At 43.9% G+C, this 25,318-nt stretch overlaps 1 protein-coding gene and 1 non-coding gene across 2 annotated transcripts in view; both read left to right on the forward strand.

The window, feature by feature from the left end:
* Positions 1–25,318, forward strand: part of LOC124623032 (nose resistant to fluoxetine protein 6-like) — a 221,900-nt gene that overhangs the window by 191,723 nt on the left and 4,859 nt on the right. The window contains exons 9-11 of the mRNA XM_047148824.1: positions 11,857–11,989; positions 15,665–15,997; positions 23,524–23,644. Of these exons, the coding sequence (XP_047004780.1) occupies positions 11,857–11,989; positions 15,665–15,997; positions 23,524–23,644 (587 nt within the window). The remainder of the gene's footprint in view (positions 1–11,856; positions 11,990–15,664; positions 15,998–23,523; positions 23,645–25,318) is intronic.
* Trnat-cgu lies at positions 9,143–9,214 on the forward strand. The gene has a single exon. It is a non-coding gene; the product is annotated as a tRNA-Thr (tRNA).

Here is a 25,318-nt window from a genome sequence, read left to right on the forward strand (position 1 = left end):
GACGGACAGCTTTTTGCCTTCAAAAATAGGATTTTCGCATGTCTGCGCCAAATTTTAATTTATTTTCATGTGACTAGTAATTAAAAATAAAAGATGTTATTGTAATTAATAGATATGAATCAGTTTTTTAACGTTCCCATTTGACAACAAACTCAGAACTTAAATGCGCAGTGGCTAGCACACTGGACTCGCATTCGGGAGGACGACGGTTCAATCCCGCATCCGGCCATCCTGATTTAGGTTTTCCGTGATTTCCCTAAATCACTCCAGGCAAATGCCGGGGTGGTTCCTTTGAAAGGGCATGGCCGACATCCTTCTCCGTCCTTCCCTAATCCGATGAGACCGGTGACCTCGCTGTTTGGTCTCTTCCCCCAAACCAACCAACCAACCAGAATTGAAATAAAGTTAAAAAAAGTAACTACTAACGAGATTCGAATCAATTTGTTTCCGTTCACAAAATTTTTACACTCAATTCAAAACACTATGGTACTCAACTACAAACATATTGAGCTCAACATTTCTTGGAAATCTCTTAGTAGTATCTGTTGTTTCCAGCGACCCTAAAACATACGAAATATTGTTGATTCTTGCAAGGAAGAAATCAGGCATCAACCCACTATTGGTAATGCTATTTATTTAATAAATAGCACCGTTTGCGTACCATTTACGTAATATGATCTAAATAACATATTGCAACAAACTGACTTCTTTATTTGTTTACTTTATGTGTAGTTAATGCTTATTGAATATAAATTGTAGATAATGAAGCTTTGTACGTTGTAAATTTTCTGCTTTCATATCAATGTACATGTCGTAAAATGTCTGAGAGCGAAATGCTTGGCACCGTTATATTTTCTGGTGAGGAAAAACTCTGTGTGTGTGTGTGTGTGTGTGTGTGTGTGTGTGTGTGTGTGTGTGTGTGTGTGAGATAGAGAGAGAGAGAGAGAGAGAGAGAGAGAGAGAGAGAGAGAGTGTCTGTGTGGTTTGGTAGACACGACAAACAAATACTGTTCAGTATTTCGTGAAAGCAAGCAAATAACAGAATGACGCGGGAATTTGGACTTAGGTAATTTATAACTACCACAGCTAAACTTTAAAGATTTGTTTATATTCTGTTCCATGGTTATTGGGGATAGTCACGTTTAAATAGGTCTTTTCCAACATCGTTTTTTGCTGTGGGCCACCACCACCCCAAGGAACTTTCACCACAAGTGGGACTAAATAACCGAAAACCAATGCTACCATTGTCGGATTGTAACTAGACGTGAACAGCCGCCTGAAGATGAATCTGCACTGGTAAAGGCGTTATCTATGTAAATAAATACCATTATCAGAAGTGACCCGCTGCTGTTTTCTTCCTAGCAAGAATCAACCTGTATTTGTACACAGCTACGGCCTCAAAATATCAGTTTTCACTTGAAAAATATTTCCCGAAATACTTGTTGTTATTCAAGTTCATGTAGATTTGCCTTTAATGTCATGAACATGATTATACTTCTTATAGCTTATTCTGATGACGTGTTACTGAACAGTCTCCACCAGCAAGGAACACGCCTCACCTAGCCACTATAATTCAGCCCAGGGAATTCCCGCACACAATGCGCCCGAGAGCTCGTTAGCACTCCCGTCACGTTGGGGAAAGCGTATTTACATTTGCACTCCGGAAACAGCCAGCCAACATACGTGACGCGAAATGACTATTATTAGAAATTCGGAGAAACTGGAGATCTGAAGTGGTGTGATCGATGGTCCTCCTCATCATCTTCGCGACCAGAACTGAAAATCGGCGAAACGATAGTGCTGCCGGGACGACCCTCTGCCTTACAACGTGAGTCGGTTTGGGGAATGCAAGTGGGAATCAGTTAACATCCATACGACACACAGCTCTGTCTCCATGCTTAATTTGCTGCCTTGGTGGTAGCCAACCACGGTGATGGAATAATCATCATTAAAATTCAGTGCACAATTTTGTTACAATGTTACAAAGGAAAGATGAATTCTGCAGAGCAATAACAATATTATTCGTCAAAATTGATATCTGGTGAGGAGGTCAAGCGAACTGAAACTTGCATATGCGATGGCGTATCTGTAAATAAACGCTGAATATATTGAACAGCATTTAGAACGGCTACTGGGGCAGTCTGTGACTGGTTATCGGACGAGCGTCATGGGTAATGGACGGACAAAATTTAAAGTATCTTTAGTTGACAATATATCAGATGAATTAACACAGTGAAAACTGTAGTATAATTTTCAACATTGTGCTATTGGTATACAGTTCAAGGAACATGTTGGAAAGAGTAAATTCACTTACTGCTACATATGTCGCCAGATGTTGCGACGTATACGCATCTCCTCAGCTGAGATAACATACAAAAACGGAATAACGCGTTACACCATCCCCGTGGTCGTTCACCCGATACGACAGAAGGAACTCAATTTTTGCAGACTGCGTTCGCTGCTTCTTTCACGTGTCAAGTCACCGCTGTCACCATCTCTGCATATGAAATCAGAGCACTGTAATCTGTCTTCGTACAAGCGTTGACTCTGATCGGATCGTTTGATCGCTTAACCTGTCTTGTCTCTTTTGACTGGTTCAGACTTACTTACCTACTTGCTTTCTTCAAGGTGTGTGGTGATGCATTACCCTTACAAACTAGAGGACTTCCTTTCACAAGCTGTCCAGTGGGCCGCTTCTGTAAAGTCATCGTTTCTGTGGACGACTCGAAATCCCCCAGCTCTATCGCTTAAGTTGAACGTGTCATCGCCACTTAGCAAGCCAGAGGCTCATTGTAGCCCGTAAGAGAGACCGCGGCTGATGCAATGCTGCTTGTTCACACTTTGTCGTTAGTCCCGAGAATAATGACGCAGAGGAATTGGAACCTAAGAGGGTCTGTTGTTTGTGTTTTTCCGTTAAGACGCTTCTACTGATTCTTCTTTGGCATACCCAATAAGATTACTCACAGCTGTCGATGCCCTGTCTACGAGATTATCTGCTGGTTCAGCATACAAGGGGACCCTCCATACGGTAAAAAATGGATGTTGATGTGCTTCAAATATGTTGTAGAGGCACTTACCCTGAGTACTTGGCTATCCGTTTTTTTAGCAACGGGCCTTGGTTTTCGAGAAAATCGATTTTGAAGGCCACTGCGTGCTTTGTATACCCGTAACATTACACATATTCCGAGCAAGTCAGCGTAACGCAGCGGTAAAGGTTCACGGCTGCCGTGCTGGACGTACCTTGTTCGAATTCTACTCGTGGACTTTTTTTTTCAAAATCGATCGAATTTTTCAATTTTTTTTTCAAAGAATATCCACAAACAGTGTAAGTTGTGTGAAATTATAAAGAAATATTCAGTTATTAATTTTTTCTGTCATACAATATTACAAAATCTTATTTTTTCGTCCACATTGCTTGATGTGTTAGAACAATATTGTGAGTGATACTTATCATAGAAACAACAGAAGCACAAATTTTTGCAGCACCACGTGCATTTTATGAAAGCAGCCGTCTTGCAGGCGCACGGTTTCATCATTAGCGCGAAACACAATTCCTTTGCAACCAAAAAGATTTCTCTTTCATCTGTTAATTTCGATGAGAACCATGCGTAGCTAATCATGATTTCAAAATAAGGTGCGCTGAATTGACGTAGGCTTAGCAAATGTAATTTTATCCCATTTTACCTAGAAGCGATCTCTCTATTGTCTTTCACCAAGTCGGGAGCATTCTGAATAATTTTCGTGAAGACTTTCACCTGTCGGTAAAAATAAACATCGCAGCATCGCAGGGCTGGCAATAAGGAATGCACTTTGTCGGGACCACTTTTAGGGTGCAGGTGCTCGCTTTCCTTTCATCAGTGAACAGGTGATCTTAAAAAGTTTAATCGGTTTGCCCTCCCCACGAATCGGTAATGTAGAAAAATTTTTTCTGTCCCGCGTACGGAAGAATGACAGAACGCAAAAATTCTTCGTACACCAGTTTCGTGAACTTACCGGATTTCGTGGAGGACACGACTACATTTCTGTATTTCTCAGTTAATTCACCTACTCATTTTTTAACGTTAGGAACAAATTTTCCTGACGGATCTTGCATACATAAAAAACATGTGGGAGCAGGATTCGAACACGGTACCTTTAGCGCAGTAGTCGTGCACCTTTACCGCTGCGCTACGCTGACTTGCTCGGAATATGTGTAATATTACGGGAATACAAAGCGCGCAATGAACTTCAAAATCGATTTTCTCAGAAACCAAGGCCCGTCGCTAAAAAACCGGACAGCTAGGTGCTCAGGGTAAGTGCCCCTACAACATATTTGAAGCGCATCAAAATCCGTGATTTACAATATGGAGGCTCCCCTTGTAAGCTGTTCACCTCAAAAGTAAGACAAATTTCTTTGGTGGCCAAAACATACAAATTTTCAAAACATTTCTTCAGAGGGAGAAATGTAGTTCACTTTCTCTCTTCGGGATACGTGATACTAGCAGATAAAAATTACTACAGTGCTATTACGGTAGAAAAAGCGATATTGACACCAGTATCCCTGAATTAATATAGTACGTCGTTTAGAGAAACTTCCTTTTAATGCATCTACGAGATGACAGAATTATGAGTTGTTAAGTGGTTTCCGAATTATTTGAGGTGAGGCAGCTTAGGTGAATCTATCTGTGTACCTTGGATGTTCGCTGCGCTCGGAAATAAAATTGTCAGTTACGACCTTACAAAAAACTGAACTCTGCGATCAGCCCCTGAAAGCCATACGATGCCGACCGGCCACCGTGTCGTCCTCCGCAATGTGGCGTTGTTCGGATACGGTATCGCGTGGTGTGGGATCATCACCGCGCTCTCGCGGGCATTGTCAACTTTTCAGGTCTTGGAGTCGCTACTTCCCGTTGAATTATCTATTCTTTCGGCATCACGAGGCTGGGTTCACCACGAGATAGTACTACTACCAAGGAACAATCTGTGACAGAACAGAGAATGGAAACCGTGTCCATCGCCTAAGACTCAGACGTCCTGACCACTAGAGTAGCCGGCCGGAGTGGAATGGATGTGTGTGATGTCCTTAGGTTAGTTAGGTTTAAGTAGTTCTAAGTTCTAGGGGACTGATGACGTTAGAAGTTAAGTCCCAGAGTGCTCAGAGGCATTTGAACCATTTTTTTTTGAACCACTAGAGTAATATTATTATTTGTGACTGTTGAAATTACTTTTGTTGCTCAGCACTAAAACTGTCAGTGGTTCAGGAAATCTGTTAATATGACACTCAGAAACGAAAACCTGAAATAAATTCTTCTAGACCAATCCCTCTATTCCACAGACGAATGTTTAAGACGTTGGTAGCATGTGCAGCACACTACAAAAAGAAGTTTACTTTGTTGTTGCATATGTGTTTCATTTAATAATTCATTAATTTTCGATGTATTTAAACCATTTTGCTACTTAATATTCTGTAAATGGTAAGTATGCAGTTATACAGACAAACAAAATAATTATACGTAGCCTTTACATTGGATAGTAATCGAGGTAATAACTAAGCAAGAGTTTGGAAAAAAGGACTAATCGTTAAGATGAATCGTTAGTCTGGTGGTTGATAAGAGGCGGTTCGCCACTGTTCCCTCTCTATTTGTCGTACGTATACCACTTTAGTTCCCGTACGGTTTTTCTCCTCTACGGCTACTTAAAGCACTCTAGAAGCCGCTACTGGATGGTTGTAATTAAAGTGCAGCTCTTCATGCAGGTCCAGTGTGGACTGTAATTACCGTCTGGCAGCGAAACGTGGTAGTTATTCTAATGTGTTAATGTGGAACCTAAGAAAATTAGTTCCAGTGTTCGTCACCAAGTGCAAATTTGGCGCTGTGAATGCAAGAAAGACGTATAGCAATGTTTCCCTATGTAAAGGATTAAGAACGGGACGTGGGCAGAAAAGGTGAAACAAGTGAGAAAGACATAGTGTTGATTATATTATTAACTGTCGCTTACACCATTTGTTCAATATGAGGACCGCAGATGTCGGCGAGATGCAGTGCAGCGCCAGATTTGCACCTTGTGACCAAAACTGGAACTAACTCTTTTCCAGCGTAAATCGGCCGTGCTTTAATGCATCAGCATAATTATGAAGTTTTGATGCCATACGATAATTACATTCCGCATTGGACCTCAGTGAGTAGCTGCACTTTAATTATAACAACCTAATACTTTTGCCCTAACCCCATGTCCTGTTATACTATCCCTTTTTCTAATTAGTCCTTTCCACATATTCCTTTCTTCGTAACTTCCGCGGAGAACAATCTCGTTTCTTGTCTGTCCACTTCATTTTCAGCGTCCTTCTTAAACAATGCATCTCAAACGGTTAGAGTCCCTTCTACATACAAATTTATATCTTCGCGACGTGGGAAGTTCAGTATATTCTTACAGACAAGGAAGGACTGTAATTATAGCAGCCACGAGGACTCTGCGAATAACTTTCCAAGGCGTTATTGCAATGAAAGCGTACAGGACTTCACCTTCCATGTTTCATTTTGATCTTCGAGCCCTCAGCAGCTGCACGCGAACAATAGGTTCCCGGTGATGGTAAAATCGGCCTGTCGATCATTAAGGACTAAGGCTACAGAGGTCGTTAGCTTGCTAGCTCTAGACTGAGTAACGTGAATTTTTCAAGAAAATTGCGGGAACAGAGTGAGAATATTGTGAAAAAACATCGAGTCATCCGAAAATGTGTGATACTAAAAGTGAAGTTAATGACGTGCCTGGAACATCGGTAGAAGCATTATTTCGGTTTATTTGCAGAGTATCCTGAAAGCACGAAATTATCACCATCGTGGATCGACACCCACGACAGTCGGATTATCGCTGTGCACTTTTTCCGTTGAGCGAGCCGTTGCCTGGAAGCCATCTTAACATAGATGGCTCATGACTCTCCAGACCCGGGCCAAAAGTGCTATTTTTTTTCTACATGCTTGGCTGTCAGGAGCTCCAACTTCTGTAACTTTCATTTCTGGCCTCGCCCTGCATGTGCCATAAATTTTGACGAAATCGTTGATGACGAGTACGTGAGGTCCCTTGTTAGACTGTCCGTTAAAATCATTTCAGATGTCTGCTTTAAAGGGTTATATCGCATGAAGTAGTTTCTACGTCTTCTGATCTATTGTGCACTAAAAATTAACTCAGAGTTTTCACTTCTGCTGAGGGACACTTTATATACTTCCACGTTCATAATACTAAAATATACCCAGTGTTGTCGATAGAAAAAGGAAGTACTGTTGGTAATGTGGAACTGAACGATCTTTCCATTCATCCTTCAAGACGATCGTTAATATCTTCACGCGTTCAAATCGTATCTACTATAACTTGCTTTTGCTGTTGTCCAATCTGGTGAGACACACAAACTAGCTATCTTAATACACACATCAAAAAAAGTTTTGCATCACCCTAGTTCCCAGAACTCCTGAAGACAGACGTTGACTGTGGATATTGTATCACAGACACAGTCCTTTTGACTGTTCAGAGATGTCATTAATCCCCCCCCCAAAGATGTAAACAACCATGCATGAGCAGCGCCTATTGGACGGACGGGGTCCGACAGCCGATCAGTTCCAGTCATTCCACCAGGAAGGAAGTACACGGCTCGTGTTATCTGTAGTTGAACCAGGCCTTGACGGTCAATAACGCGATTCGATCGCGTCCTCATTGTTACTTTGTGCCAGGAAGGGCTCTCAACAAAGGAAGCGTCTAGGCGCCTCGGAGTGAACCAAAGCGATGTTGTTCGGGCATGGAGGAGAGAGAGAGAGAGAGAGAGAGAGAGAGAGAGAGAGAGAGAGAGAGAGAGAGAGAGAGGGGGGGGGGGGGGACTGTCGATGACATGCCTCGCTCAGGCGCCCCAGGTCTACTACTGCAGTGGATGACCGCTACCTACGGACTATGTCTCGGAGGAACCGTGACAGCAACGGCACCATATTGAATAATATGCCACGACGAATACAGGTGTGCATAAATGCAAGAGGACGTGCTACTGGGTATTACAGGTACTGGTGTGTACAGCAATCTGGACCACCACCTCTGAAGGTCTCGCTGTATGGTGGTAAAACATGCAACGTGTGGTTTTCATGAGCAATAAAAAGGGCGGAAATGATCTATATTCCAATTTTCTGTAGAGGTTCCGGAACTCTCCGAACCGAGGTGATGCAAAACTTTTTTTGATGTGTATATATCAATTTGAAGGGAAACGCTTAGCCAATTTTCTCACACGTGCCAGAGAATGTAACGTGGGACAGACCCATCTCCATTAGAAATTTTAACTTGTCACGCATGTAAGAGTTAAAAAATTCAACCTCTCTTAAACACATTATCTTCCTATGAAAGCCAAACACGATGAATTGTCTTCTCGAGAGGCACTTGAAGTAATCAATCACTGCTGAGGTATAAAATGCATTTAAACAACTAAAAAATAAAAAAAATAAAAACTGCTGAGGAAGACATGGTAACATTAAATGCTGAAATTACGGGGAAGCAACATGCTGGAAAATGTGAGGGTACTATTCAACAAATCAACCAGCTGTCGAATAATACTAGAAAAATGGAAAAATGCTGAAGTGGTACCACTGTCCAAAAAGGGTGGTAAGGAAAACTTGGATAACTACAGCTTGGTCAGTTTATCAGATCTTTACAAACTCCCAACTAAAATTGTAGCCGGCCGGAGCGGCCGAGCGGTTCTAGGCGCTACAGTCTGGAACCGCGCGACCGTTACGGTCACAGGTTCGTATCCTGCCTCGGGCATGGATGTTTGTGATGTCCTTAGGTTTAAGTAGTTCTAAGTTCTAGGGGACTGATGACCTCAGATGTTAAGTCCCATAGCGCTCAGAGCCATTTGAAGCATTTGAACTAAAATTGTAACAAACCGTCTCACGTGAGAAATGAGTTTAGATCAACCACCGTCGAGCAAGCAGGATTTCAGAAAGCTTTTTTGTCTATGCGTCGCGTCCTGACCACCCGTCTTCTTCTTGAGAAAACAACTGAGTACAGGGTACTTAGTTGTGCCAAACCCAGGATTCGAACGCTGTTCCTGCCCACTGGCAGATTTCTGAATGGGAATTTTGGTTGAGAAGGGAGGCGTGCTGGGGTAGTCAGTGCATTTCTGCGAAGCCACTATGCCAGGGTGGCGTAGTGGATAGCGCATTTGCCTCGTGAGCAGAAGACCAGGGTTCGAATCCTGGCTTTGGTAAAAATTTTCCATTCATTGCTTCAGTCTTCATGTACACATCATAGATGTTTGAGGTTTCTGAATCTATATAATTTCATTTGATTAAAGCACCCGTGCCTTGGTTTGTGGGAGAATCCTCCGTTCCGTTCGACGCTGAGGTTCTATTCCAGTACTGTTGGAGAGACTCTGAAATGCTGTTCAGGTTTAGGGGAAATACCAAGTGGACTGAGGCGTGTATGGGAATTTAGTTTTGGGAGTTGTGCAAAGCCACTGCGCCGGGGTATCGTAGCGTAGTGGTTAGTGCATCTGCCCTAGTAAGCGGAAGATCCATGATCGAATCCCAGACTTGATAGAAATTTTCATTCGCCGCTTCAGTCTGCATATAGACATCACCCTGCACAATATCAGGATTCATCTGGCCTTTATAGACTACAGAAAAAATTTCAAGTCTGTGGAGATTTAGGCAACGATAGAAGCCCTTGAAAATGGCTGGATAAATTCAATGTACATAAAGCTTCTGAAATACAGCTATGAACAGGCAACAATTATAAAGTGGATGAAGACCTTATCACCAGGAAGATTCCAATCGGCAAAGGGTTTCACCATGTCGAAATCGTCTCTCCAGAACGGTTCACATTTATATTAGAAAATGTATTCAAATCACTGGACTGGAGTAGCAGAGGAACAGAAATGAGTGGCTCACATCTGAACCATCTGCGCTTCGCTGGCGTTGTCGTGCTCATAAGTGAAGGTCTGAAAGAACTGAAAAGAGCAAAGACTCGAAACCTGCCTCTGTAAAGACTGGCTTCGAAATGAACATCAATAAAACAAAAATAGTAAGCTCACAGAACCATCCACTTACAGTCGGAAAGCAGTCTATAAAACTGTTGAGGAATACATTTACCTTGGCCACAAAATTAAACTAGGAAAAAAGGACCAAAATCCATAAATTCCTTGCAGGATAGGTCTGAGTTGGGTAGCATTCCGGAAGCTGAGACTTACACTGACCAACAAGGATGCCCAAATGACCCGTAGGCTAAGGTCTATAATATGTGAATACTACCAGTTACAACCTACGCTATGACTCTGAGGCAAATGCTCGTAAAGTAAAGCGCACACAATGAGCCTTTGAGCGACAGATTCTAGGCGTGTGACTCAGGGATGCGATTCGACCAGGGGACATTAGAAGGAGAACAAAGGTAACAGACTGCCTCGAGAGAATTTCAAGACGTAAGTGGAAATGAGTCGGACACGAAGCTCGACAAAATCACAGCAGGTGGATCCTCAGAATTGTTCACTGGAGACCAGGGGACAGTAAGAGAGACGTTGGAAGACCCAGAAAGAGTTGGTTTGATGAAGTGAAACTAGTGGCTGGAACACTATGGTACCGTGTGGCTCAGAATCGAAGATGAAACATATGAAGGAGGCCTATATCTAGCAGTGGATCGAGATAGGTTGTGGAAGATTGATTATGCATCTATACGAAAAACACAATACTGGATCAAGTTATGAGTATAAAACTATAAACGCAATATTTGACTGATCTTTTAAACGGAAAACACAATCGCATTGCTTTAATTTGGCTTGAATGCAATATATATTATTTCTTATTTTGTGCTGATATGTGAAGCATTCCAATGGTATTGTTCTTCGGAGAAATGTATGATCGGTACGCATGCGACAGCATGCTCTACCACGCATAAAATCGAGATTTCTCCGGGCCTGATACCTCGGGTTCTATTGGTGATTGACTTGGATTAGGGACTATTTGTGTACCTAACAGAAGGATCGTCTTACTGTAACGATCCTACAGTAAAGGGTCGCAATTTGAACAATATACGCTTGTTCCAGCTCAGGCAAATGGAGCAAATCGGTTGGTTCTTTTTGCGTTGGATGTGGTCTACGATGCACCTGAAGGGATTTCTGGAGGCACCTTCTACTTCATCAGCAGTTCCTGAGAAAATCCGAAAAACAGGGTTTTTGGGAAGCACAACCAAGCCGCGGTTTACAAAACGGATACACACACAAAATGGCTGAAATTTTTATGATATCTTCTTAAGATCAGTATCTAGAGTGAAGTTGAAAATATTCTTGATATCTTTATCCGTTTCAGAGATACACAGGTTCAAATTTACCCTACTTGTACATGTAAAACACGGACTTAAAATCCGGTGTGAGGCGGAAACGTGCTTTCTGAAATGACGCAGTAAAGAGAAATGTGGTGTAAAGAGTCTCCGTTATCATCAGAAGGGTTCTGGGGAAGCTAGACCGAGGCAGCTGTTACCCCACTTTCCAGTCAGTCTTTTAATAAAGAGGAGCATATTCGACTTTTTGCCGCTGTTCTTTAAATATGATATTTTGGAAACAATTGTTTGAACAGCTAGAAGCTCTCACAGATGTTTTGTGGACAATTTGTACAGCCTGAAGTTGTCTGGCAGAGGCCTGGAAAGCTGAAAGCTTATTCACAACAAAATATAAAATAGATGTTCTTATGGAACTTTGATTCTATGTTTTCTGTTTTTTTTTTGTCTTTGTACAACAAATGTGTCGTTATGTGAACATAACATAAAATGTATAGAATCTAGAAACATATTAACTAGAGGGAATGAGTGGCGTAATCTTGTCATGAAAAGTAAATAAAGTATCAGAGTTGTATGTTCCAGCGACGCCATGCTGTGGCAGGTGTTTAGCCTGCTGTACACGCCCTCGCACACCCGCGCCGGGCCCTACATCGTTGGTCTGGGACTCGGCTACACACTGCACCGTCTCAAGGGCAAGCAGCTGCGCCTCACTGTGGTAAGTCTTGTGGTGTAAGCTGTTCAGAGCACCTTAGGCAAGCCATTCACGTAGTGGCGCCCTGGTTCGATTACCGGCAGGGTACTGGGTGTTGTGTGTCCTTCGTCATCATTTTCATCATCATTGACACGCAAGTCGCCGAAGTGGCATCAACTAAAAAGACTTTCAATATCATACGATCATTTCACTTCATCGAGTCCCTGCTACTGGCGGGATGGCACCACGCGAAAAACAAAATAGACAACAGATGCTGACAGGTGAGAGTATTACCGAAACATCACTTTAATAAGTCATGGATGCAAAATATTAACACGAATTCTTTGCAGAAGAATGGAAAAACTGAAACAAGTCTACCTGGTGGAGGGTCAGTTTCGGTTGCGGAGAAGTGTAGGATCTTGGGAGACCATACTAATCCTAGGACTTGTCTTCTGCCGGCAGATGATGGTTACAGTGATCGCTGTATGAAGCAGAAATCTACAGATACTAATATTTCAATGTTGGTCCCTATTTTGGCCGGAACCGAGGTTGGATTCTTCCCAAAAGTCAGTGAGAGGGCCTGAACATGGCGTAGTAAATCGCCGAAACCGGTAGCTAAATAAAATGACAGTTTGTTAATTAGACGGCTAACAGGTGTTCGATCTGACATTCTGTACTGAACAGCCGAGTCACGTAACCGTCTCTGGAAAGATGGATGTACGCGTACCTCCAGAAGACTGTTGATTTAGAACCTGACGAGTCCAGTGCCTAGTCCTCGAAGTTTTCCATAAATAAATTAGCTACAGGAGAGGAGAGGGAGTTACCCTTAGCAACTCCACCAATCTGGTCGTAAAATTCAACGTTAAAGTGAAAATAAGATGACAGGAGATTGTGGTAAGTCATATATAGGTCAGACAACATGCACCATTCATGAGAGGTTCTGGGAACACAGCAGATACACACGCTTACTACAACCAGATAAGTCAGCAGTGGCATAACTTTGTATAGATGCGGGTCCTTCGATTAACTACAGTCACACAAAGATTTTAATGCCCAGCTCTCAGCTTTCGGATTCTGTTTTCAAGGAAGTCATAGAAACAAACCGATAACTTAATAAATATACATGATGGTTTTAATTTACATAATACAAGGAATCCGACTCATAATGTAATTAAATTAGAGAAGTCATCAAGGTGTTATCGCCGCCAAATACACAGCTGGCGAGTGTGTAAGTGTAGCTCTTTGCCGTCGACCAGCACCTGTGACCCGAATCCCAGTACTGCTGCTATGGAGTACATAAGGCCGCCCTTGGCACCTTGGCAGTCCTGCGACTAACTGTCAGGATCCCAGAACGTTAAGCGGCCGAAATATTAGTTGAAGAAATAGTATTAGAGTGACAGCACGCTCCAAATTTAATGGATTGTTCATTACGCAGCGAGAAGTTAAAAATGCACAACATTAAATAATTGTACATGTTTAAACACTGAAGAGCCAAAGAAACTAGTACACCTGCCTAATATAGTGTTGGGGCCCCGTGAGCACGAAGAAGTGCCGCAAGACGACGTCGCATGGAGTCGACTAATGTCTGAAGTAGTGCTGGAAGGAATTGACACCATGAATCCTGCAGGGCTGTCAATAAATTCGTAAGAGTACGAGGGGGTGAACATCTGAACATCACGTTGCAAGACTTCCCAGATATGCTCAGTAATGTTCATATATATGGGAAGTTTGGTGGCCAACGAAAGTGTTTAAGCTCAGAGCAGTGTTGTTGGAGCCAGTCTGTAGCAATTCTGGACGTGTAGGGTGTCGCATTGTCCTAGTGGAATTGCCAAAGTCCGTCGGAATGTACAATGGACAAGGATGGAGCAGGTGATCAGACACGATGCTTACGTATGTGTCACCTGTCAGAGTCATATGTAGATGTATCAAGGGTCCCATATCACTCCAACTGCACACCCCAACCCCATTACAGAGCCTCCACCAGGTTGAACAGTCCGCTGCTGGCATGCAGGGTCTATGGATTCGTGAGGTTGTCTCCATACTCGTACACGTCCATCCGCTCGATACAATTTGAAACGACTCATCCGAGTGGGCAACATGTTTCCTATCATCAAAAGTCCAATGTCCGTGATGACAGCCCCAGGCGAGGCGAAAAGCTTTGTGTTGTGCGGTCGTCAAGGACACACGAGTGGGCCTTCGGCTCCAAAGCCCATATCGATGATGTTTCGGTGAATGGTTCGCACGCTGACGCATGTTGATGGCCCAGCACTGAAATCTGCAGCAATTTACGGAAGGTTGCACTTCTGTCAGGGTGAACGATTCTCTTCAGTAGTCATTGGTCCCTCCGACCTTGCAGGATCTTTTTCCGGCCGCAGCTATGTCGAAGATTTGATGTTCTGCTGGATTCCTGATATTCACGGTACACTCGTGTCGTGAGATGGGTCGGTGGGGGGGGGGGGGGGGGGGGGAATCCTCACGCCATCGCTCCCTCGGAGATGTTCTGCCCCATCGCTCGTTCGCCGACTACAACACCACGTTCAAACTCCTTGATAACCTGCCGCTGTAGCAGAGCCAGATACTTGTTGTCTTATATAGGCGTTGCCGTCTGCAGCGCCGTACACTACCTGGTTACATATCTCTGTATTTCAATACGACTGCCTATACCAGTATCTTCGGCGCTTCTGTATATAAAACCCCCTATGAACCATGGACCTTGCTGTTGGTGGGGAGGCTTGCGTGTCTCAACGATACAGATAGCCGTACCGTAGGTGCAACCACAACGGAGGGGTATCTGTTGAGAGGCCAGACGAACGTGTGATTCCTGAAGAGGGGCAACAGCCTTTTCAGTAGTTGCAGGGGCAGCAGTCTGGATGACTGATCTGGCCTTATAACACTAACCAAAACGGCCTTGCTGTGGTGGTACTGCGAACGGCTGAAAGCAAGGGGAAACTACAGCCGTACTTTTTCCCGAGGGCATGCAGCTTTACTGTATGGTTAAATGATGATGGCGTCCGCTTGGGTAAAATATTCCGGAGGTAAAATAGTCCCCCATTCGGATCTCCTCGCTGCCCTCCAATACTAAATTGGTGATCCCTTGATGCCTCAGAATATGTCCTACCAGCGATTAGAGAACCAGATAACATATCACACAATCTCAAATTAGTATAAATGAACCTAGAGCCGGAATCGAACTCGAATAATGCGAAATTCTACGTACCCGCTGCAATTCCGGTCTGTTGCATAGTCTCGAATGAAGACACTTGCCATAGGTGTGATTATAGTGTTGCCGGATCGCCTTGATTTGACATCCATTTTCTGTCAAAAATATGCTCGGAAATTTTTGTAATGTTAGTTTGAAGGGTGCCCGATAGTTGGCACAACTTATGTTTTGTTTTTGTAGGAACAATGTAAGCCACTGGGCTGTAGAGTCTGATGTTCATTGCAAGGTGTACATACCAAAAGCTGGAACATTTTAAATTTTACTTGAGCATGTCTGCTCTAAAGTTTGACTGTTGCCTTCTCGCAATGTGACTTTATGTAATTCTTTATGTATGTATGTATGTAATGTAGATTGCTGTAGGATTCGGGCGCACGCGTCACGCGTGTGTGTTTCACTGTTGATGGTATTTTAGTACCGCAACCAATATGTTGTGAGAACCTGGCTGTCGCTGAACCTGGCACTTGTCGTCTGCCGCACAGTGGCAGGAGGTGGCGCTGTGGGCGGCGAGCGGCGCGGTGTGGGTGTTGGCGGTGCCGAGCGCGCTGCCGCTGTACGGGCGGTGGCCGGCGGTGCCGCAGCCGTGGTCGGCGCTGTACGCGGGCCTGCAGCGGCCGCTGTGGTCGCTCGCTCTCGCCTGGATGCTGCTCGCCTGCTGCAAGGGCCGCGCGCGCCCCCTGCAGTGGCTGCTCGGGCTGCCGCTGTTCCGGCCGCTCAGCGCGCTCGTCTACTGCGTCTACCTCACGCACTACGCGCTCCTCATCTACGTCGACGGCAGCGTGCGCACCGCCGGATTCCTGTCCGACTTCGGAACGGTAACGCAGATGCTGCGTACACACTATACCGAGGGTCTGAATAAACTACTCTATCTGGTCAACTACAACCTATAAAGAGTACTCTACTTGCCTAAGAAGTTTACTGAATGTGTAGGTGGAACACTGTTTGTACGGACACACTCCTATGTGTTTGACCACTGGATGCCACAAGAGGCGGACCTGCCAGTATAAAAGAGTCGAAGTGTGTTGTCATTAGAAAAGCAGAATGGGTCCGAAAGGAGAGCTTAGTGACTTCGAACGTGGAAAACGCGAATGATCGAGTACGACTAAGCAAAGACCAGGCAGAGCTCATGTCCTCATAGACAGGGACCATCGAGCATTGCCTAGGATCGGGGACGGCGGGTGTAAAAAAAGTCACATGAAACCAGCGGAAGCAATCAGTCGTGAATCCCAGTGTGCTATCGGCAGTCCAGTTAGCACAATCACTGTGCGTAGTATAACGGATCTTTTACGTTGGGATAAATTTATTTTATTTTTTGTTAGATGTTTTCGTTAAATAGCTGAATAAATTGCAATTAGGAATAATTTAATTAAGCAAAGTAGAGAAGATAATGTCAAAGAGATGTTCATTGGGCGGACATTGTCGTAATGTAACGTAATTGCGTTGTTCGGTTGTTCAAACAAGTCGTTGGTGTTCCGTTCTGCTGTTCGGTCGTGCGCGTGTCTGAAAGGAATTAATTCCGGGACTATAATAAACTTTCACATAATAGTTACGATTCGATGTTCCGACAAAAGGAGTTAACGTCAGTGTTAATTTTAATTGTGGGCGACAGGATTAGTTTTGCCAGATACGTGAAAACGGACGTAACGAAAGTTGTTCGCATATCATCCTTGAACGTGACTTTTTATTTAATTAACGATTGCGGGCTCATTAAACGCTATTATCTCATGATTACGATCAATCCCTCTTTCCTCCTAGATAGTGATCATTCATCAACATTTGCGTCTTAAGAAAAAGGATTATTAATAAAAGTGATGTTAAATGACAATTACGTGTTATTCCGTTAGTGTGGAACCGACGTAATATCTCTGAAATGACATTGATATATAATTTATGTTAAATACTGAACTGAAATAGGAAGTAAATTGAAATTAGTGATCATTTGATACTGAGACTATAGAAGCAGAAGCGCTTAAGGTTTCTCTTCTCTAAAATGGCAAAATAGGTACGAACTTTTAACTCAATAGTCGACATTATGTATTGCAAAGATATTAGCATTCATACTTATTTTGGCGACGCGCTGTTAAACAAAGGAACGTTCAGTCTCTGTACGAGTAATAAAATTAAATCTAAAAAACTTAATTAATAACGGCGAACCCCGCTTTAACAAACTGTATTGCGTGTCGTCATCGGGCAATAACTGCTCAACCCTGGAGACTTGTGTGGTGAAATTATAAGTCGGGCATATAAAACAAATTTCAAAATCCATTCAAGCTACAGTGGAGTCGGCACAACACGACGTGGGCAGTTATAGTAGGGAGTTTAAATGAATCAGGAGCAATGCCCTAGCAGCTCCTCAGAGATATATTTCTGTGCAATGTTGCAGTGCCTGTGTTGTTCACAAGTACGATCCAATGTTTCTTCGCACAGACATGCACGCTCGAAGGAACACTGCATAGTATTTCTGAAGAAAACAAGCTTTGCAATATCGTATTTTACCTTCGACGCCCGGGAAGCGACTTTTAATTAAAATCGCTCCCCTGTTCGGGAGTATACACAACGGATGTAATAGTGCATGCTGTATACGTATGGTCGAAATTTTTTTCTGGCCGTGAGTCGTGCGCGGATAGCCTAATGGCAAGGAGGTAGCTCGCAATGAGCGGGAAATTCGGTTTCGAGTCCCGGTCGACCACAAATTTTCATTGTCGTCATTCCATTAAACAGCTGAAGGTAGTCCACATTCGCAACTGCGAATACATTTCCTGTAAAATATTTCTGTAGTCAATAATAAGCGATGCGTGAGGTGATATCAAGAGCGACGACAGTGAATAATTGATGACTAGAAAATGATTGATTGCCAGTGATGAACGACGTTATGACTGCAGAACATTACCTGTATCGTGCGTAGCGCCGACAGCGAAGTATGGATGATGATGATGATGATGATGATGATGATGTTTGGTTTGTGGGGCACTCAACTACGCAGCCATCAGCGCCCGTACAAAGTCCCAATTTTTTCACAGTCCAAATTTACACAATCCAATCTAGCCACTGTCACGAATGATGATGATGATGATGATGATGATGATGATGATGATGATGATGATGATGACGATGACGATGACGACAACACAAACACCCATTCCTCGGGCAGAGAGAATCCCCAACTCGGTCAGGAATCGAACCCGAGACCCCGTAATCCAGAGGCAGAAATGCTAGCCACTAGACCATGAGCTGCGGACGAAGTATGGAGGAGGTGGTTCTGCGCTATGAGAGCGTCATTCGTGAGTATTGTGTGGTCTTTTATTGCGCTTTGGAAAACGCTAAATGGGGAAGGATATGAACAGCTTTTACGGCACTGTGTACTGGTAAAGAGTTCGGAGGCGATGATTAATTGTATGACAAAGCATCGGTCATAGCACAGCATCTTTGAGCCAATGGTTTGTTGAAAATAACATACTTGAAATGGACTGGCCTGCCCAGAGTGCTGACTCCAGCCCAGTGGTACACATTTGGGATGGTTCAAGACGTTGACTTCGCTCCAATCCTCAGCGTCTAATGTCTCGATGTTTTCTGGTTTCGGCTCTTTAGGAAGAATGGGCTGCCGTTTCTCCACAGACTTTCAGGAACCTCCTTAAAAATGTCCCCAACATTACACCTGCGAAATGTTGAAGGTTGGACACACACACCACATTAATTTATACGTACAGGTGGCGAATGGTTTTGATCAGATACTATGTACAGAAAAAGGATTCACAGCCTAGTTCAAGACCTCCCCTCTATCCTAGAAAGAAGGCACTCCAACATCGTAAGCTTATCAGAAGAAATATTAGTTTCCCCCTTGAAAGAGCACGATATTTCACTTCTGATCCCTATAGATAGATTACAACTGGTGACATACGGTTGCGTAACCCAACACCGTCGAAGTAAGTCAAGACAATGACGTCGCGTTTATTTTCCAGTCGGTTGCATAGAGTTATCGCAGTAAAATGGGTCGAAGCAGGGAGTGGCAGAACTGCAGGACTGAGATAACGTGCTCTGACGTGCCCTCAACAACACCGTTAATGCAGTTTTCCCTACACATGTATGTATCAGCGCAAGTTGTCCAACTCGTCCACAAGGAATGGTGTATCACTCGCAGTCATGCAACACGGCTCAAAACAATGTTTCTAAAATTATATTAGCTGATAGGAGCAAGAGACAACTGTCACACATTGTCGATGCCAACCGGTTTTAAACGCTTCTGGGATATCTGCTGTCAGTAAATGCACGTCCGTTTCAACCAGTTTCCGAGCGAACGATGCGAAGGAATGGTATACAGTGACCATTCCCAGTCGAGTAAGTCACTAAAGGTACAATTACACCTGTCCGCCTTGCGCCTAATTGCCCGTGTGACTGTGACTGACTGCCTGCCTCGCACGCAAAGTACAGCCACACGTGTAGGTTGCATGCCTCTTCCTCAACATGTGCGTACGAATGATTACATTCACACCACTGTTCCTCTACTTCCACGTGGGGCAAGCCACAGCCACAGCCGCACGGCGCACAGGTGCAAACGTTGCTCAAGGGTCATTGCTCAGTGTGGCACATGGAACTGCACGTCTCCATGGAGCAAAAAACACAGCAACTGGAGAGTAGCTGCCTGGAAGCATGTGGTGTAATCCGAAGAGCGGCGATTTTGCGTCTTTTCAGATGATTCAAGGCTTAGAGTGAACTAGTGACCCAATGAGGCATTTGGTCTGCAAGGTATGTGGAGTGGAGATTTAGTTCATGTTGAAGGTGGTTCTGTGATTTTGTTTACCATAACTTGCGCCCCCCCTCCCCCCAGCCGACCGCCCCTCCACCCAGTCAGATTAGCATGAAAATGAACTAGGCTGTATTGCCCTTTTTTACATATTTTCGTGTTGAGAATGCCGCTGACATTCCCAGGATGACTGCAGGCGTTTTCAGAGCTGCACACATAGGTTAATCAGGTGACGAAAACCAGAGTCCTGTCGCACCGCAACTGCCCCGCTAAATCAACATCATCATAGTCGTCGTCATCTCTTTCCAAGAATTAGGTGTTGTAGTCACCTGCTCTGATATCTAACGTCCTTTCATCAATCTCTTACGAGGTCTACCTAGTTCTGTTTCCAATCAGCCGATAATTCATAACCTTTTTTGGCAGTTTGTTTTCTATCATTCTCTACACATGATCCTTTCATTCTATTCTCTTCTGTCTTGCCATTAACCGAAAAGATTTTTGAATCTGATGTTATTTTTTCGTTCCTTATTTTATCCATATTATTAATCCTCTATATTATTAATCCTCTTACATGTCTCATGAAATTCATCTCTTCTGCCTGTATACGAGTTTTTGTTACTGTCCATGATTTGGAGCCATATACAAGAGTAGGTACAGCCACAATTTTATAGAATTTAATTTGTTTTTCTTTTCTTGTTTTTCTTCTCAAGTTCTTCCACCTATCCCACAGATGGCTTGCAATTTATTAGTCTTCTTCTCAATGTCTTTCTTATAGTAAAAATTAATATCACGTTCTAGATCATTGAAATGGGGCACTTGTTCTAAAATTTTCTCATTTATTATTATTATTATTATTATTATTATTTTCGATGTGACTGGATTCTTTCCTTTGAAAGCTATTATCTTTGCCTTAAAGACAAGTTGTATTATATCTCGATTTGGCTCAATCTATTTACTGTTCTTGAATGACACAGTAAATTATACAGGAATAAGTTTGCTAAATGCAGGGAATAAAATTTATGGAAAATTTGTTAATCAAAGATTACGAACTATCGCTGATGCAATATTCTCAGAAGACCAATCCGGCTTGAGAAACGTACATTAGAGTAGTCATAACGTATAAACAATGATACAAATTATTGAAAAACCTCGAAAATTTGGCTTAGTAATGCATTTAGTATTTACTGTTTACGAGAAAGCCTTTGATAAGGTAAAAAAAACCTTTTGTGGGAAATACTGGAAATAAAAGGTTTTCCTAAACACCTTATTAATACCATAGAGAGCCTACATGCAATCACAAAAATAGCTATAAGTCAAGGTTCGAAAATGTCAGAAGATATTTTAATAAATCAAAGTGTTCGAAAAGGGTGCAGTCTACCACCCACTTAATTTAATTTACATATTGACGGTCTAGTTATGAAATGGAAAGGTGAACTACAGTTAGAAATTAAAACAGGATCTAGCATACCATTAAATATTCCGTTACATGCTGATGACCAGATGATTATACAGGAAACCGAAGACAATTTACGAAGAGAAATATATGGATTAGGCCCGCTAAATTACCGAACTTAATACCATGAAAATGTGTGATAAGGTTTGGAGGAGCAGGTGTAACGTAGCGACGGATATCTCGGCGTATTGGTAGCAATGTGGGATCTAATCATCAGTGGCTGGGCTCTGATGGGTATGCCGTACCTGAAGAAGCTTGACGACACTCACTTAAAACTTCCCGGCTAATAGGTCGTGGTCGCTGTATAAGACCTTGTCATAACGTTGCCTCTCCGACTGCTGGAGACGTCTTCAGAGGTGAAGCGGTGAACTGCAACCAGAACTTGAGGGACCGCCGAATATATTAGCAATGTATAGTGCAGCATAGTCCGTCACGAGGCGTCGGCTACAAGGTTATCGCTCAAAATGCCAAAATTCTCAACTGAAGGTAACCTATCGTCATTTATTCGTTGCAACGTTGACAACCAAATTTTATCTAATTTAACACCTACTTTTTTCTGTGTAGAGGGCACCGTAGTCTATCAGGTGATGTCGGCTACTAGATTACCTCTTATAATGCCAACATTCTCGATCGAAAGTAATCGATCGTCATTCTTACGTCGCAACATTGACAACCAAATTTTATCCAATTTAACATCTTCCTCTTTTCCGTTAAAATTATTACGGTGTGTATAAATCTCAATAGCCTCCCTGTACATGCGTACATGATAATGCAATGTTTTCGATATAATGCTTGTCACAGTGAATTTTATTTCATGGTAACCCTCTTGGTTAACATGTCCCGCTAATGCCAATTTATCCAAATGTGTGTGAAATCTTATGGGACTAAACTGCTGAGGTCATCAGTCCCTAAGCTTACACACTACTTAACGTAAATTATCCTAAGGACACACACACACACACACACACACACACACACACACACGCTCGAGGGAGGACACGAACCTCCGCCGGGACCAGCCACACAGGCCGATTTATCCGTATTTCACTGAGACGAAAGTCATATCGGAAACATCGCATTATCATGCAAGCATGTATAGAGAGGCTTTTGACATGTATGTATTGTTTCGAGTTCTGGTTGCAGTTCCCCTCTTAGCCTCTGAAAACATCTCCCGCAGTCGGCGAGAAACGTTACGAGAAAGTTCTATACATCGGTCACGGCCTGTTAGCCCAGACATTTTAAAAGATGTCAGTACCGGAAATTTTACACTTTACGGATCTTGAGGACGCTCTTCCTCTCTGAAGTCAGGTTTGAGACGGTGTTACACGATATTGGCGTGGCTCCTCCCGGTTTTATGGTTATTTGTCTGTGTATTTGTATTGTATTGTGTGGAACTGGGGACCTACAAACAACGGAGAGGCTTCGTCCCCGCCGTAGCCCTCTGTGGTTCACAACCCCACAACAGGCTACAGCAGTCCACTTACCCCACCGCCGTCCCACACCGAACCCATGGTTATTGTGCTGTTCGGCCCCCAGTGGACCCCCCTCCCCCCCTCACCCCCGGGAACGTCACACACCAGACGAGTGCAACCCCAATGTTTGCATGGTAGAGTAATTACGGTGTACGCGTACGTGAAGAAAGTGTTTGCACAGCACTCGCCGACATAGTGTAACTGAGGTGGAATATGAGGAGCCAGTCCGCATTCGCCGACGCAGATGGAAAACCGCCTTAAAAACCATCCACAGATTGGTCGGCACACAGGACCTCTTCACTAATCCGTCAGGCGCATTCGTGCTGGGAACCGGCACGCCTTCCCGGCCGGAAAGCAGTGCGTTAGACGGCACGGCTAACCGGGCGGGCCATTTATCTGTCTACTTACCGTGTGTCCATCACATTACAGAAGACGATACGCTGTCAGAGTGAAAACACGACGTCTTGATTATGGGTACAATCGAACACATTCCTTTATTATTTAGTCACTTGCGTGTTAAGCGCAGGTCCAGTTCGTGTGGTAATTTTTGGTCATTCAGGGTGGTCGCTCCCCTTTCCTGTTTACCGTTCATCCGTCTCGGCTGTTGTGCCCGGCTGTAGTAGTGAGCTGGGCTGTGCGGACGGCAGTAACCATGCCGGCTGTTCTTTCCCGCAGATCCAGTCGGCCATCGGCGTGCTGGTGACGTCACTGGGCGTGTCGCTGGTGCTGCATCTCACTGTGGAGCTGCCCACCGTCGCGCTGTCCAAGGAGTTCCTGCGCCCGCCTCCCCCGACGGGTGAGTCACGGCTCGTCCGACTACCGTATCGCAACTGGGAAGGAAAAATCCTTCCCGTTCAAATAACTTACGGGAATGCAGCTGGTTGACGTCGTCGACAACGGCCGATATTTCGACAGGAGCGCACTCTGCCACTTTCAAGGCAAAACGGCAGGAAGTAAGCGCTGTGCAAGGAAATTTAATACCTCTGTTTTCAGAGAAAAGCCGGAAAGATCACACACACACACACACACACACACACACACACACACTCACACTCACACTCACACTCACACTGTAATGCCGGCCGAAGTGGCCGTGCGGTTACAGGCGCTGCAGTCTGGAACCGCAAGACCGCTACGGTCGCAGGTTCGAATCCTGCCTCGGGCATGGATGTTTGTGATGTCCTTAGGTTAGTTAGGTTTAACTAGTTCTAAGTTCTAGGGGACTAATGACCTCAGCAGTTGAGTCCCATAGTGCTCAGAGCCATTTGAACACACTGTAATCACTAGCTCCATCACAAACCAAGGACGACCGACGTCAAAAGTTACCGACAGTAAAATTAATAATCGACGGGTGAGGTAGCATGAACTCTGTCTCTCTGTTTTTTGAGATGGGGGAGAGCAGGACTCCATGCAGAATTTAAACAAGAATCACAATCTTCATTTATAAAGTTAATTTCTAATTTAGTTTCAATAGCTTCCTCAATAACACTATCCCAGTAACAGGATGTGCATACCAGAATCTCCGTGATGTTATACTCCATTGGATGACTGGTGCCAAGACAGTGCTCTGCAGTGGCGGATTTGTTAGGCTGTTGTAAGCGCGCGTGCCGCTTATGCCTAGTACACCGGTCCTTCACACTCCTGATAGTCTGACAACATATGACATGCCACAACTGCAAAGAATACAGTTGGCATCCGATTTAGGCAACCAAGACTGTCCTTTACGGAACCCAAACGAACGCTAACCTTAGATGGCGGTCGAAAAACACACTTCACATTATATTTCCGCGATATGGCCAACTCTATTCGAAATTCTCCTTGCGTAAGGCAAAAAGTCCGTAAGCTTTGGTGTCACCTCGGTATATCATCATCACTCACCCGGCGCACAATTTGTCTGTAGCACAACGATACTTTTGCTGTTTGGAGTTCCATGGCAGTGAGAATTTGAACAACCTTTTAGGATACCTGAATTCAATCCACCTGAATATTTGTTTCACAATGCTGATGGATAAGGATGGTTGTCTTCTCATCCTTGGAGTGCTACTCGAGAGGAAGGTGGATGGTACGTTGGGGCATGCTGATTACAGGAAATATGCTCACACTGATCAGCAGGCGAAGTTTCCATCATCCTGCTCAACGTGAAGCGGTACTTCGTACCTTGGTTCACAGCGTCCATGTCATCTCGGACCCTGAGAGTTTGTCAGCCGAGTTAGCCCATCTCGAAGTCACCTTTCGTCAGAATGGTCACAGTGAAACACAGATCAGACGTGCGTTGTGCTATCGACGAACCGTGCACAGGGTGAGGGATGATAGCGAGGTGGCACGAGAATCTACGGGCTTTTTGCGTTACGCAGGCAGCCTTTCGAACAAGATTGGTCGTATTTTGCTGCAATGTGATTTGAAGTGTGTTTTTCAGCTACTGTCTAAGATCAGCGTCCTTTTAGGTTCCATAAAGGATGATCGTAGCTTG

The sequence above is a fragment of the Schistocerca americana genome, chromosome 7 (genome assembly GCF_021461395.2).
Source record: "Schistocerca americana isolate TAMUIC-IGC-003095 chromosome 7, iqSchAmer2.1, whole genome shotgun sequence".
NCBI lineage: Eukaryota > Metazoa > Arthropoda > Insecta > Orthoptera > Acrididae > Schistocerca > Schistocerca americana.